Here is a 16,590-nt window from a genome sequence, read left to right on the forward strand (position 1 = left end):
GTAACTATCCCTCATCAGTCATAGGAAGTCCAACACTTTGGGTATAAAATAGCAGCAGCAGCAGCAGCAACAACAACAGCAGCAGCAGCAGCAACAACAACAACAACTATGTCTAAAGATTGATGAATGTCTCTGTCTTTACAGCTTTCATGGTTTACACTTCCATGGAAGTCTCCCTGATGTCTGAGCCTTCACAAGAACTGAAGCCCTGAGACCCCTGGGCCAAAAACCTCCTGGACTTTGTTCATCTCGTCCTTGTTTCTAGGACCTGTCTGAAAGCATGAGTTGAAGTTAAACTCAGTGTTGAATTTCACTTCTAGAGTTGAAAAGACCTGACCTGAAATCTAGTGTGTGTGTGTGTGTGTGTGTAGGAGGATGTGAGTATGTTTTTGGGACCCAGAGGATATCCTCAGCTCTGGTTCTTCAGGTATTTTCCACCTTGTTTGCTTCTGAGTCAGGGTTCCTCACTGAACTGAGGCTGGTTGTTTTAGGAGCCCAGGAATCTTCTTTTGCCACCTCCCCAGTGCTGACATCAGTTGTACACCACCACCCCCACCTTACTTTTTCTTTTATGTCAATGCTATGTGAATTACAGCACAAGGAAGGACCTGAGTTTCTTGTGCCGGAAGCATCTCCTTGACTTTGAAGTCCAGTTTCTTGTGTAACCTAGCCTGGATGAGCCTTTCCCTAGTCCAAAAATGTGGATAGTAACGGTACCTGCATATGGAGTTCTGAGGGTTAAATGACACTAGATATTAACACTATCCTGAACAGTGCTGGCATGTGTCAGAAGCTTCTGTGTGGCAAGGTCCATAGAGGTATGGCTTGATGGGTAAAGTCTCCCATAAGCTGAGATCAGCCTGCTTAATACAGTTTTATGAGAGGCAAAGAAAAGGGGCTTCCTAGAATCTGGAGAGAGAGAGAGAGAGAGAGAGAGAGAGAGAGAGAGAGAGAGAGAGAGAGAGAGAGAGAGAGAGTTTCTGAAATAGGTGAGCACACTGCAGATACAGACCACCCTGTTTTCTTTCCACCTCCAAGGTCTAGTGTTTGACATCTTGGTGTTGAGGGAGAGAGATCATTTCGTAGTTTCTTTGTGGAAGAGCCAGCTCTGGCTATGTCAAACAAAGGCGATGACCAGCCTGCAAGTGAGGGTACTTTTTCCTGGCATGGGAGATCACAGACACTGTTTCTTCACCATCAGCCCAACCACCAAACATAAATGGAGAGGGCAGGATTTTGCTGGGAACCAAATAACTCAAGTGGAATGTTGGCGGAAACCAACGCGTGCCATTCACTACTGGGGATTCAGTGTGGAAGGCACCAGGCACCCTCCCAGGCACCCTTAGGATGCATATCACACCCTCCTTCACAGACCAGGACACTCAGGCTGGAGGAAATCAGCCTCGGGTTTCACGGCACATAGGAGGTGGCCATGACAGAATTCAGGGTTGATTGCGGAGCTCCTTAAGCTGTCTAGTCTTTCACCCACCCACTCACCCACCCATCCACCCACTCATTCATTCACTGACTCATTCATTCACTCATCCACTCATTCATTCGTTCATCCACTCATTCATTTACTTACTCACTCACCCACCCACTCACCCACTCATTCATTCATTTATTCATTCACTCACCCATTCATTCATTCATTCACTCACCCACTCATTCCACCCACTCATTCATTCATTCACCCACTTACCCACCCACCCACCCACTCATTCATTCATTCACTCACCAGGTATTTTATGAGCACCTACACCATACAAGTGGTATTTTAGGTAAGGAAACAAACATCCCTTCATCTTTTTATGAATGTCCTCTGGCTGCGGCATCTAGCCATCGCAAATTTGGTGGCTTAAAATAACATGTTCTCTCACAGCTTGAACCTAAGAGTCTGAAAGACAGGTTGCCAGGAGGGCTAAGCTCCTTTTGGGGCTCTGGGTGAGGATCCATTCTTTGCTTTTTCTATAGCCGTCATTGTCATAGTGGACGCCTTATTCCAGCCTCTGCAGGCTTGGCCACCTCATCTGTCTGTGTCTAATCTTCCTCTTATAAGGACACTTGACAATGGATTTGGGAACCATTTTGATAATCCCCCAATGAGCCTTCCTATCATCTTAACTAAATCAACCAAAAGTTATTCTTGATTTAACTACTTAAAAAGAGTTACTCTCCAGAGCAAGATGCTGGCCCTAAGACCTGGAGGTTAGAACATGGAGTCCTTATTTAATCCCAAACAACCCTTAAAGATCTTAGAATCCAGTGAGGTTATTGATAAATCAATAACAGGACCATAGCAAGTTGTGATAGGAGCTCCCGGGAGAGTAAAACGAAGCTCGGGGAAAAGAAGCACTCAAAGATCCCCTCTGGTTGGCAGGAGAGAAAGCTTTCCTTTTGTGAGGAAGGCCAGGAGAACAGGAAGAGCCAGCTGGCTGTGTCCAGAGGAATTCAGCCCTTCCAGTGTACTGCTTATTAAATTATACCTTTGTCAGTAGTGGATACTTCCAATGAATGGGGCACAGCACTCCTTACCAGGAGATTAGGGAAGATATACTTTTCATGGATGTAGATGACATGGTTTTGCTATCATAAAGCACACGTCATTTTACTAGACCATAGACTCCATGGCTGCCAAAGAAAGGGATCATAATTATATAAATCGAAGCTTATAGTTTTTGGCTGGCTCTCCTATCTTTTAATGGGTTTATAGCTAATAACGGAACAGATGTTACCCATTGTAGGTAACTGGGTGCTTGCTTTGTAATGAGTTTAACCTGGAGAGGCCATGGTGCATTAGGCATTCAACGACGGTTCTATCGATAGTTTTCATTTGGTTAAGATTGATTTAAATTTTTTCCTAGCTCCTAATTTTGCAGCCACATCCATGGCATATTGATTGATTGATACTCATTGGCTCATCACAGCAGACCTGAAAGTATAGTCTGGGGAGAATCTAGCTGACCTGAGGACCTCTGGTTTTCCTTTGGATGGAGGTCAGTGACTTGGAGTCCACCTACCTAGCCTGTTTGACTGATGGCCTGCACAAAGAACCTTTTGTTCCCACTTCCAACTTCATCTAATTGCCAGTTCTGTTTCTTTGCACTGAACGACAGCCTTGAAAATCTGCAGTCCAGGTTCTGCTGGAGTTGTATCTTAATGATCTGTCACTCACGTGCCGATCAGGAACTTTGTCAAAAAGGTAAGGCTCATGGAGGGTGGTCCAAAGGATGTCTGGTGCCCACTGCACTGGATCCTCAAGACTTTACCTTCTTTCCAAAAGCAAGACAGAGGATTGAGTACCAGGACCCTGGTGTGGGTCTGAGTGAGCATAATTACATGGTGCTTATGCTGAGGGATATCTGGGGAGGCTCTCCTAAGGATGTGGAGGAGGATGCCAGTCCTTACGCAATGCTATGACTTGTGTGGTGGCAGTGGTGTGGGGAGGGCCTTGGAGAAGACATTCCTCGGCTGAGTCACCTCCAGGGGTCACTGTGCTTTTCCAGGCCTCTGCTTATAGACATGGTGGTTTCTAAGCAGAGCTGACTCTGGCAGGTTTTCTCGGCAAAGGTAAGGAACTCTATACAAACCAGCTCCACTCATCTTGAGTCTCTTTTCTCTTTGACCTATTTTTTCAGCTATGATTTATTTTATGTTGAAACAGATCATAATTATTTTATGATATATCTGGAAGCTTATCTAACAGATAATCTTGGATTCTCTTTTATCTAAAAGGTTTCAAAAACATTTGAAAAGATAACTACATAGAGTTTAAATTTGTAATGAATATAACTGTCCCTGGATGAATGGTTTTCCAAATGATACTTTCCTGGCCTATTACCTTGAGCTTGTAAATAGGTCTTCATTTGGCAAAAGACTCTGTGGATGTAACTAAGTTAAGGCCCTTGAGATGAGATTGGATTATGTAGATAGGTCATGAATTTAATGGCAAATGTCTTGGAGGGGAAAGATAGACAGGGAGGAGACACGTCCAGACAGATAGAAGGGGGGACAGACAGACATGAGAGGAGATGTGTACACATAGACAGGAGAGGAGAGATGGACATATGGATAGAGGAGACATGTAACACACAGACAGGAGACATGTACATGCAGAAAGACAGGAGACATGTACATGCAGAAAGACAGGAGACAGGTATAAACACAGACAGACAGGAGATATATACACATGGATAGAAGAGACATGTCCACATAGGCAGGAGAGAAGACAGGTACACATAGGGATAGACGAGGCAGAGACGTGGCCCTGAGACCCACTGTAGTGATGGGCAGAGGACATGGGATGCCATCGGCCCCCAGAAGTCAGATGAGGCAAAGACTAAAGTCTCCCTGGAGCTGCTGGAGGGGGCGCTCCTGGCTGGCACCCAGGCTGCGTCACTCCAGTGCTGCAGGGTGGCAAACTGCTGCTGTTTGAAGGCACCATCATTGACAGAGACAATGGCAGCCTTCATGTCAGTACCACACCTCATTTCCTGTTGTTTGGGAACTGCAGGGTGATCCTGTCGTAGCTCCCAACAGGCTAGAAGTGTGACATCTCAGGCACCCAGCTGGAACTGGGTGGACCAAAAAAAGTTCTCTGTAGGGGCTCCAGGTTAGGGAGGCAGAAACATTTGTAGTAGGAACCCAGGCATTTTTGTTTTCTCATAGTAAACTGAACTAGGGGATCTCCATTCCTTGATTCTCACCACTATACAAAATAATATTATATATCAAAATAATACTGTGGTTATAACTATAAACATAGAGTATGCATTTTTCTCCATATTGCTTTGGTGCCATGGAGTTGCAGTGAAGCTATTTGTTTACTTTTAAATATTTATTTATTTACTGTGTTTTTTCCAAGACAGGTTTTTCTCTGTATAACAGTCCTGGCTGTCCTAGAACTTGCTCTGCAGACCAGGTTGGCCTCGAACTCACAGAGACTTGCCTCTGCCTCCTGAGTGCTGTATTTATTTTTTTGAATGGTGTGATGGTTAATATTGATAGGACCTAAGGTCACCTGAGAAACAAACCCCTGCACAGGTCAGTGAGGTCATTTTTAGATTAGGTGAGCTGAGGTGGGAAGGCCCACCTTAAATGTGGGTGACAGGATTCCATGGGCTGGGGAGTCTCTACCTGAATACAAAGAAGAAAGCTGGGTGAATACCAGCATTCATTTCTCTCTACCTCCAGGCTGCACTTGTAATATGAACAGTTGTTCAAGCTCCAGCTGCCATGACTGCTTTGACATAAAGAATAGCACCCTCCAACCGCGAGCCAAGACAAGCCCTTCTTCCCTTCAATTGCCGTGCTCCTGGCAGTGTTTGAAGCAGGTAATGCAAATAGTGGCTTCTTCCAGAGGTTCTTGGTTTCTGCAGTATCCTAGCCTGAGACCAGCACCTTTGATTCTTACTGGATATTTTTGCCAGGGTTTCTGTGCAGAGACACCTGAAGCCATGGGGGAAGTCTGGGTCAGTGGGACAGTGACTTCATAAGAAAGGGAAGGAGGAGGAGGAAAAGGAGAAGCAGAAAGGGAAGGGGAAGGGGGAGGGGAAGAAAGAAGAAGAAGAAGAAGAAGAAGAAGAAGAAGAAGAAGAAGAAGAAGAAGAAGAAGAAGAAGAAGAAGAAGAAGAAGAAGAAGAAGCAGCAGCAAGGAAGGGCCTCTGGCTTCTGCTGGGATGTGATTCTCAGAAATAGGTGAATACAGGTGAGCTTCAGAGAGGGAGAGCAGGGACAGGAAGGGCTGGACAGGGAGGGGAGCAGTGGTGAGCAGGAATGAGGACAGGTCAGAGGTTGCTTCTGCTGCATGTGGCTAGCCCTCTCTTTCTTCTAGGTTTGGCTTTCCAAACCTTACTTTTGTTCCCAGCCCTGCTTGAGCTGCCTTGAGTTGGGTTTCTAATTCATTAAACCAACGTATCCTGAAGAACGCCAGGAGTACTTTGCAAGTCTAATGAACTATTTCCTAGGAGGCCGAACATATGCTCAGAATGCAAATTTTGCATAATTTAAGGGAAATGTGGATCCTACCTGAACTCAGTTGGATACAGTGACCCCAGTTTAAATCCCCCCACAATGAAACTTTGGTTAATATAGGAGGCTGGATTTGATTATAGAATTGGGGTCACTCAGTCTGACCTTTTCTTTCCTGAGTGCTCAGGGAACACAGGGTATAGGAATAAGGAGCATTACTGGTGGTGCATAATTCTTATCAGAGTAATAAAGAGCACGAGCTGAGTTGTGAGAACAGATATGCACTTTCCCTACAGGATCTGTGAGTTTTCTGCCGTTAAAGAAAAATGAACCAGAAATATACATAAGCCCATCTCAACTGCTGAAACTCAGCTCCTCTGGGACATGTGACTGGGCCAGGAGAGATGATGATCTGTCCCTTTGTGTAGATTTTATCTCGGTTAGCACCATCAAATGCTGGCAACTGAAGCGGGTTTGCGGTCTGCGAGCCGTGCTTAGCTGAGTAGATGAACAGCTCTGCTTTTCCTCGGTGTGTGTCTAGGGCTCAGTGGTGGAGTGGTGGTAGGGGCTCTAGTTTGGGCTTGACATCCATTGTGGGAAAATAAATTGAGGCCACCATGCTTCTTATGATCCAGTTTCTCAGTCACATCCTCCTGTGCCATTGTGTGTGTGTGTGTGTGTGCGTGTGGTGTGCACGCGTGCATGTGTTCATGTGCAAGAAAGACAGAGACAAAGACAGAGAGACACACACATATAGAAAAAGAGAGAGAGAGGGAGAGAGGAAAGGGGGAGGGAAGGAGGGAGAGAGAGAGAGAGAGAGAGAGAGAGAGAGAGAGAGAGAGGAGAACGCGTATGATCGCAGAGGCCAGAAGTTGACATCAGGTCTCTTCCTCAGTTGCTCTCCATCTTATCTGTCTGTCTGTCTGTCTGTCTGTCTGTCTATCTATCTATCTATCTATCTATCTATCTATCATCTATCTGTCTGTCTATCTGTCATCTATCTATCTATCTATCTTCTATCTATTATCCATTATCTATCTACATATTATCTATCATCTATCTATCTATCTATCTATCTATCTATCTATCTATCTATCTATCTATCTATCTATCTATCTTCTATCTATTATCCATTATCTATCTACATATTATCTATCTATCTATCTATCTATCTATCTATCTATCTATCTATCTATCTTTGAGAGAGGGTCTCTCACTGAACCTGGAGTTCACCCGCTTGTTAAGACTGGCTGGCCAACAAGATAGAATCCCCTGTCATTGCCTCCCCAGTGTTAAAATTACAGGTGTGCACCACTGAACCCGACTGCCTCATGCCTGTGTCACAAAACACTTTACCCACTGAGCTGTCTCCCCAGCCCTTCTGCCAGCATTTGTTTGGCTGAGTTTATTACAGGCACTGGACTTCTTAGGACCCACAGTCCCTTACGGTGCTCTGTTTCCTGTGGCTCCACAGATTTATTATCTGGCTTATTACTAGCGAATCCAATAAAACAGGCCCTTTCTGGGACTTCACTTTGTCTCTTACTGCTCCAGCCAAATTCTCCCGGCTGCCCCCAGGGCTTGGCCCCTAAAGCCAAGCTCCATGGGTGGAAAGTCTTGAACACTGGCCTCTCCCCAGAGCCCTCAAACTCAGTTGTGTCCTGATTTCCCACTTCAGTCATAGGACATCGTGCCAAGGGACAGGGCACAGAGAGAGTTAAGGGGTTTTTTCTTCCATACTTTGGTTTTCATTAGGTTTATACGTGAGTGCCTGCCTATAATAACAGGTAGTCTTTTATGCCCAGTAACTTCTGCTCTGCTAAAGCCACAGCTGTTTAGAACACTACCCCCACTGGGCTTTGAGCCATCCGCAGGCATACTTCAGCGAAACCCGCAGCTTCTCATCAGCTTCCAGCTTAATGAATAATCACGAGAAAAGTATAGGTGGGTACCTGCCAAGGGGCAGGGCAGGGACCATTTTGGCAAAGTCAAGGCCTCTGTGTTTCCCATTTTTATTTCATGCAAGGTTTCTTGGCTGCTCTTCTTAAGGGAGCAAAAGATGCTAAAGAAATTCCTTCATCTTAGCAAATGGCACCTTCTCAACTTTCCTTCTTGCTTCTGTCTCAGGTCCGAACTTGATTTTCTTCAGGCTCCTACCATAGGGAGTGAACCCAGACCCAGATCTCACATTGCCTCCTCAGGGTGGTTTTGCTTTTGACTTTTATAGGAGAGGAGCCAGGAAGTCATAGGTAGGGTGGCTTTACAGTTGAGATCTATTTTATCCAAGGCTTTTCCCGTAGGAGACGGTCAGCTACTGATAGCCCCCAATCCCGGCGTCATTCTTCACAATTGTGCATTCCACAGACCTTTGCGAGGGATCTACACCACAGCAGAGCATGAAACAGATGTACAGGGTGATTGTGCACAGCTGGGGCCTACAATGCAAAGGCCAAGTGGCCATTCATCTTCATGCCTCCCTCCAAGCTCTGTGGAGTGGTAGCCGGGCATAACAGACAGGCATGTGAAACTTTGTGGCACATGCAGAGAGCATGCACACAGCACAGGAGAACCAGGGTGGGGACTATTGCCAGAAGAGGCTCTCCCCAAGCCGGGGTGTGGCTGGGGAGTTGCTAGCTACGGACACGATTCTGGAGCCACCTTTTCTGAGTCCAAAGCCTGGTATGGTTTGCTTTCTGCATGACTTTGGGCAGCTTGTATGACAGTCTCATCGGTCTCCTTCACACAGCAGACTACATAGTAGCAGGGTGTTTACTTCCCATTGCTGTGCTGTGAATTATTCCAAAGCTTATAGCTTAGGCACCTCCCGTCCCTACACTGCCCTCCCCAGGTTTGGAGGTTCGAGGCCTGGTTCTGGGTGGATCTGCAACCCTGTGTGTGTGGGAGTCACACAAGGTTGAAGTTGAGGTCCTGACTGAGTTGGATTCTTGTTTAGAGGCTCTGGGGAGTGTGGAGTGAGGTACAACCTGTACTTCTCGGTTTCCAGGCTCATTCCTACAGACAGCAGAATTCATTTCCTACTTTTTGCCGTGTGTCAGCAAGTGTCAATCTGGAGCCTGAAAGGTCATTTATGTCTCCTTTCCCTTGAAGTCAGCAAGCAACAGTCAAACTTTCTGGTTTGCTCCTTGCCTATAGACTCAAGGGATCTTGATTTAGGTATCTGTGATCAGATCAGATATAACAGACAGTTTCCATGTTCTGAGGCATCTTACAAAATATATTTACAGCAGACACACAATGCAATTGGTCTGGGTTACTAGAATAGGTGTGTGTGTGTGTGTGTGTGTGTGTGTGTGTGCACGCGCGTGCATATACCAGGGCTGGAAATCTTGGGAGGCCACCCTGGACGTCTTCTGATCACATGTACCTACTTCTACACAGGCCCACGTGAACAAGCGTGTGTGAAGGAACTGGCGTGAAACAAGCGTGCTTCAGGTAGGGGGATTTACACATGAAAGATTAGCCACTCGAGTTTCCAGAATTGACGAAAAAAAATGGTTGAGGGGAAAGATGATTCAGGATTGGAAACAATGGCATGGCTTGTGGCTCTTCACTGGGGGGGTCTTCCTTTTGATCCGTTTGGAAACAGATGTGACAGCTTCCTTGGATGGCCATCAGTGGTACTCCCCTGCTCTAGTTCTTTGTTGAGGCGAAGGCAGTGAGAGCCAGTGTACAACGAGAAAGGAGCCTGGCCTGGCCTTCTGGACTAACTCACTCAGAAACCATCTGCCTGTGGCTTCTGATTCTGAGCAGCCTGAGGTCCCTGAAACCACCAAAATAATAGTTTTTCCCAAATCAGCCCAGCCAGGCTCTAATTAAGACGGATGGAAATGAATACCCACGCCAGTTGCCCACAACATGGAGGCTGTGGCAGGGGAGCGTTCCCAAATCCTGGGAGGCCATTTCTCTCCCAGCCTGGCATTGCCGAAAGAATGCTCAGATAAAGACCAAAGTCCTACTGACTCTGGGAGGAAGGCGAATGGCCACTGTCTGGGGCAGTGTGCCTGGAGCCTTCACTCTGAAGGCTGAACTGCTCGTGAGAAATGGATGCGGCGGATGGTCTGGAGTAGCCATGGGGTAAGCCAGAGAGCTCTACAAGGGCACTGAGGAGGGGAAGGGAAAGGAGAAGAGGTGCCCTTGCTCCTTGCACACTGCGGTGGGAGGAGGGAGTTAATCCTTTGAGAATCCTTGGCTAGACAGTTCTTATTTCCAGCAGAGTCCTTTTTTTTTTTTTTTTTTTTTCTCCACTCCTGGCCTTTTCTCCCTGTTTTCCTCTGTCAGCCCTGTTTCTGGATCTTCTCAGAACTTCCCCCAGAAAAACTTTGGCCAACTTGCTCCTCTTGAACAAATGTCCCTTTTGAAAAGCTGCCCAGTCTCTTTGCTGTGACTTCTAAAGAGAGACTTTGGGCCAGGGTTCCTTTCCGTGACAAAAAGGATGTTGGAGAGGGGAATGGTAGAGAAACTTGGGATAGGGACACACGCGCGCTCACACCCCCCCCCCCCCAATACCCCCTTCTGAGAGATGCTGAATCTGTGATCACCGGCCGGTATGACTTTCCCGACATCAGAGGAAGACATCAGAGAAAAGCGGAGAGCAGAGAACTCATACTTGCGTTCCAGCTGCTCAGCTGCGGCAGTTCCTACACAAGGGAGGCCTGACCCTATTTGACCTTGACCACCAAGACCAGAGGATTATAGAAGAAGAACTGACCAAAGATATGTGGGCAAAAGGCCAGGCCAAACTTTCCAGTTGTGACATGTCTGTCTCAGGACAGACATTCTCTGGCTGGGGAAGCTGTGGACCACAGAAGAAACTCCAAGATGAGTCACTAAGAGTGTCAGGATAGCCACGAATGTGAACCCTTACCTCAGATAAAGGTAAGCCTCACGGCCACCGTTGCTGACTAAGGACGAGCAATAAAAGTGGGACGGTTCTGAGTCGTTAGTTTACGGCCTGAGATAGTGAAGCGGACATTTCCCTGCTCCTTGTCCGCCTGCCTTTTTGATATTCCAGACAGGTGCCAGAGGTGTCATCAAGGCTGACGGAGCCTGGCATTGGCTTGCTTGCTGTGATCAGCAGCTGACACCCTGACAGGAACTCTTTCCCTGATTACATTTTAAACTTGGACCGTGCCACACTCGGTTGCATTTTGAATAAGAGAGAGGCAGGCAGGAAGGCGAGGAAGACCCGTCGAGGAAGGAAGCTGGCCCAGTCTTCAGGGTCAGAGGACACACAGCCAGCCCACCCAACACACAGCGTCGCTTCCACACTTCGACCTAACTAAAATACTGACCTTCAATAAATTGCTTTTGGGTGAGAACGGAAACATTCAAGACAGCGCACAAACTCCATCTGGTACTGTGTGAAATCGAAGAGGAATGTCCAGGGGTGGGGAGTGGAAGAAGCCATATGCACCCCCTACTGGAAACTGGCTCCAGTTGCTTGACAAAAGGCATTTTTTTTCTGACCAAATAACATCATTTCTTAGTGTGGTAGTAAAACGATAGAACTCACTCAGATTAAAAAGGCTCTCCTCTAGGCAAGACACGAAAAATGCTGGCTTGACTAATTTATTGCCTCCACCTCTCCTACTGTGGTAGATAGTTTGCTTATAGGTTTGGTTTTGGATAGCAATTCATGTTAGGTAATTATTGGCAGGGAGGTACCACTTATCACTAGTTTTTAAATGCTAGCCGAGTTGCGGCTACAAACAAGGACTTGCCTGTGCAAGACACAACAATTGACCAGGTCGTTCATTATTTCTCCCTACGTTGCCCATTCTAAATGGCAGCTTGAGGAATCGGGATGCTGTACCAAGGTCCCTGGGGCTCCACAAACACATCCACGTATGCTTATAGTTATCAGGATCTAAGCCTCAGTAAGGGTTGGTGTGATTACAGTAGAACTTTTGATATGATTCAAATCCAATGAGTCTTTTAGGTTCCATGCATGTGGAGAGAGGGTCTCATGTAGCCCAGGCCTGTCTCACTCTCAATAAATAGCTGAGGATAACCTTGAATTTCTGCTCCTCCTTCTAGCTCCTGAGGGTCAGGATTTCAAAGGTGCACCAGTACATATATATTTTGAGAGTTGAACTCAGGGCTTCATGAATGCCAGGAAAGCCCTCTAAAAACTGAACCGTCCCCCCAGTGGGTTCCAGTTTTGATGCTGGCCTGACTCTAGCACATTTGTTTATTAATACACTCCTATTGCTGTTTACGGAACTCCTTCAGGTGGAGGGAATACGGTTTCCGTCTCTAAGGTCAAAGTTCAACACAATTCGGATCAGCTGAACCTTTCACATCATCCAAGGACCATGCTGGGGCAACTGTTACTTTCAGTGACACTCTGAAGACAGTAAGGCCACCAGCCCCCACTGATCTCTTATTGAATGACCAACATTTCTGGGCAGTCAATTGTGTATCGCACTGTATCCTTGTTCAAGAGCAAGCTTGAAAATCAATTGCTCAACTTGATGAGGCTGACTTTTGCTTTTTTTTCCTCCCCAAAAACATTTCCACAGAATTTCCTTGAAGGCCTAAGAAACATAGCTGAATCTAAGGTGACAGAAACGAGACGAGCTGGGCGGTGGTGGCGCACGCCTTTAATCCCAGCACTCAGGAGGCAGAAGCAGGTGAATCTCTGTGAGTTCGAGGCCAGCCTGGTCTACAAGAGCTAGTTCCAGGACAGGAACCAAAAAGCTATGGAGAAATCCTGTCTCGAAAATCAAAAAAAAAAAAAAAAAAAAAGAAGAGAGACTAGGCAGACATGCATCTACATTTACAACAGCAAGCAAGCAACTTTGCCCATAGCCTGTAATTCTTAAATCTTCTTTCAGTGTGTGGATAATTTTTCAAAGGGCAAGATTTCCTAGTTCACTGATTCATGATGCTCCCACATTATTGATGAAATTAAGGTAATATTGAAAGTGACGGTTCTCGCGAAGCAATCTTAAACTGCCTTTTTATTGCATGCAATTAGCAGTAGAACTGAGCGCCACTCTCTAATATAAAATCAGCAGCCATAGAGGCTGCACACGGAATTCACTGTCGTGATTTCAGCCAGTAAGTTTCAACTTCTCCTCATTTGCTGAAGTTCTCCCCCCGCCCCCGCTCCAGTTTTAGCCCCGCAGAATAATGAGAAAACAGTTAAATTGGGCTAGCAGCGAATTCCAACGGAGATTTATGGTGTTCTCATCTTCCCGAGGGACTATAAAACCATCCCTGACATCTCATTCTGAAAGCTCTTGTATTAACAGATGGGTGTGGCATGGAAAGGGGACTCTGGATTCAAGTGACAGACAAGTCCTGTACTTTGAAAAAGAGCCCTTAATTCATAAGAAAGCTTCTTGCCATCAGCAGTGGGACCTCGCCCCCCCCCCCCCCACACGCAGTCCCTAAGTCCCTACCACGCCACCTCCAACCCACTCCCGCAGAAACACTCTTAAATTTACCCTAAATATTTTAATATTTCTCAAAATTCGTAGCTCGCTCTCTCTCTCTCTCTCTCTCTCTCTCTCTCTCTCTCTCTCTCCCTCTCCAGAAGCCTCTGCCCAAATCAACACGATAATAAAAGATAACCAACTGCCTTCAATTCAGAACACTGGCCCAAAACTGACAAGCCAAGTTTAATGAGCAACAGGGATTGCCCATGTCAGAGAGCTGAGAGTCTAACTCTCCCTCCAGCTGACCTCCTTGGTCTCCAACCCTGGGGGGGGGGGGGGAGAGAGAGAGAGAGAGAGAGAGAGAGAGAGAGAGAGAGAGAGAGAGAGAGAGAGAGAGAGAGAGAGAGAGAGAGACACACACACGATGGGGTGGGGGTGGGGGACGACGACGACAAGGTCTTTGGGGATTTGGCATAGCTTTGTGCAAAGCGCTCAGGTTTGACCAAAGAGCAGAGGTGCGTGCTGAATTCGAGCCAGCTCTGCTCTGTTTGGAAACCTCATTCTGGAAAGCAAAGGCCTGAGGGCAGCTGTCCACATCAGGACGGAGAGAAACGCGCTTGAGAAGGCCCTGGAATCAGGAAAGAGGCTGGCTAGAGAACCCGAGAACTCAAGGGGAGTGGCTGGGAGCATGTCTTCGCTGCTGCAAAGAAATTATTCGCACACTGAGATCTTACTCCAGGGCTAACGTCTGAAGTCTGCAACAACTGGTGGGGGTCCAGATGGGGAAAGAAGCCCAGTGCCAGGCTGTGACGGCAGGGTGAAGTCCCCGCAGCCCAGGAAGGGAGTGGGCGTGGGTAGCTAGTGCAAGGGACTCAGACAAGGGAGCCCGGCGCCTGGGGTTCTCCGGCAGGGTCCTCACCTGTTCCAGCGGGCCACCTTCCTCCGGTAATACCGTAGCGCCTCCTGGTTGGCCAGGAGCCAGTCTTCGGGCCCCAGGAGAGGTGGCTCCTCCGGGACTTGGTAGAGCGAGTGGGCGAAGAGGGCCTGCAGCTTGGAGCGCGGGCTAGGGTGCTCAGCCCAGGGCCGGGCTTGGGAAAAGTTGTGCGCGGCGGTGCCAGGATCCCGGGAGGCTGCGGCCGAGTGTAGAGACGCGGAGGGGGCGCGGCCGGAGCACGGGCACCCCGCGGGGTTCTCGCGGGGCCGTAGCTGGCGCTGCACTCGCGGCCAGAGGTGGAAGTAGAGGTCGGCGGAGAAGAGCGCGCCCAGGAGCAGCAGGGCCAGCAGGCGGTCCCTGCGCAGCCCGGGCATGGCCCAAGCGGAGACCCGGGAAACACTTGGGGTGCAGACGGAAGAAGCTCCAGGAGTCCCGAAGGAGCTGGAATGTTCACTGCCGGGGATTAGCTCCTTCTGGAAAGGTGTCGCCCCTGAACTTGGGGACCGCGTGCAGGAAGCTCACAATGTTGACAACGTCACCTTTTCTCACCGAGTGGAAACCGGGGGGTTGGGGTTGAATACCGGCTTCTCGAGCCTTCTTTGCTCTGTGTTTCCCTCGCCTGGGACCCGCGCAGGTGGAGGTCCCCGAGACACGGGTGGTGGCTCTGGTGGCCGGTGGCCGGTGGCCGGGTAGGGGTGATCACTAGAAGGAGTGCAGGGGAGCTCTCTCCCCTAGGAGGAGGCTGGAGGCTACGTAGTAGCCCCGGGTGTCTCTCCCAAGGATGCTGTTGCTCCTCCTGCAGCGGCTCCTCCTGCAGGCGACAGGGACTCCCCTGGTTCGGGCTGGCAGGAGGGGGAGGGAATGGAGAGTTGACGAAGGGGCGCCCCGGGGCGAGCTTGTCTCTGCGCCTGAACTCCTAGAGGCAGAGGTAACGCCTGGCCACCCCCCTGCTTGGCCTGGCCTGGCGCCGGTACCTCCGCCCACTCTCAGCTGGCACCTGCCTTTGGCGTAGCTCTCCAGCCAAACTCCCAATCCCTCTGCCGCCGCAGGCTCTGCCCTTCCACCTTGTCATCAAGCCTCTACTCCTCCCCCCCTTTCCTCCTCTTTGCTCCAGGCCTCCCACTTTCCCTGGTCAGGGCTCTTCATATTTTTTCTGGTAGACTCAACTGAGGTGGGCTGGAGCCTTTTATTTCCATTTTTAGTTTTTAGGAGGGGGGGGAAGGACAATGCAAACCTTTAAAAGCCTTTCTCCTGCAAGCTTTGCCAGCTGTGTGTATGGGGTTTGGACTTCATCTCTGAGCATGCTCCCTGCAGGACATAAACATAATAACCACGTGCCCAGAACATAGTAGGCACTTGCTCTGGAGACACCCACTTTGTGCACAAAAGAACTTGCCCTTTAAAAAAATAAGGCGCTTTTTTTTTTTTTTTTTTTTTTTTTAAACCTAGAACCTGGGTGATTTCCTGTTTGGATGGAGTTTGACTCCAAATCTGCCAGTACTTTGAAAAGAGGAAACGGTAGGGAGGGAGGGGCCCCAATTGACCCCACTCCGAACTCTTGAGTGTAGCTTGGTGTGAAAGTAGTCCACCCAGATGAATCATTGGAAAGCCTGCTTTCTTAGGTTCTTCTCCCGATATTCTGTGAGGTCATTTACACCTCTCCACCCGCGTTCCTTCCTTCTGAGGAGCCGGGTGGGGATGGCGGGGCGTGGGGATGGCCCTGAAATCCTGGCTCTCTCTGTTTTATAGTTTGGAAGTATAGCAAAATGCGAGTCTGCCTGGGGAGGTTGCCCCACCCTGGAGAATGTTCAGGAAAAGGCATTTTTTTTTTTCTTTCTGCCAGCTGTTGCCTGTCTGGGCAGCAAAGCGCCTATGTATGCTAATTTTACGGGTTAAGGATCTCCAGTCTCTTGCTGGAGTCTCCAGCCTGAGACATTCTATGTGACTTGTGGGTTCACAATGATGTTTTCCCTGCCCTTTGTCAGATATTTCTTGTGTTATCTCCTGTCCTCTTATCTTTAGATGAATGTGTGTGTGTGTGTAAATGTGTGTGTGTATCTGTGTGCACCCGCGTGGAGGTCAGTGGTCAATCTTAAGTGTTATTCATCAAAAGCCATCCACACTGCTGTTTTTAAGGCAGGGTCTTCCACTGGGACCAGGTGTTCATGGATTAGACTAGATTAGATTGTCTGGTCAGTCAACCCAAGAGAACATCCAATCTCTGCCTCCCCAGTGCTGGGATTATAAACCCATGCCACCACAAGTAGCTTGGATCTTATGTGG

At 48.2% G+C, this 16,590-nt stretch overlaps 1 protein-coding gene across 2 annotated transcripts in view; it reads right to left on the bottom strand.

The window, feature by feature from the left end:
• Positions 1–15,176, bottom strand: part of Fam20a (FAM20A golgi associated secretory pathway pseudokinase) — a 53,465-nt gene extending 38,289 nt beyond the window's left edge. For both annotated transcript variants that reach the window (XM_057775143.1, XM_057775144.1), the window contains exon 1: positions 14,293–15,176. In XM_057775143.1, coding sequence (XP_057631126.1) covers positions 14,293–14,681 — 389 coding nt within the window. In that variant the 5' untranslated portion in view covers positions 14,682–15,176. The remainder of the gene's footprint in view (positions 1–14,292) is intronic.
• Positions 15,177–16,590: the final 1,414 nt, after the last annotated feature.

Source organism: Chionomys nivalis, chromosome 7 (genome assembly GCF_950005125.1).
Source record: "Chionomys nivalis chromosome 7, mChiNiv1.1, whole genome shotgun sequence".
Classification (NCBI taxonomy): Eukaryota; Metazoa; Chordata; class Mammalia; order Rodentia; family Cricetidae; genus Chionomys; species Chionomys nivalis.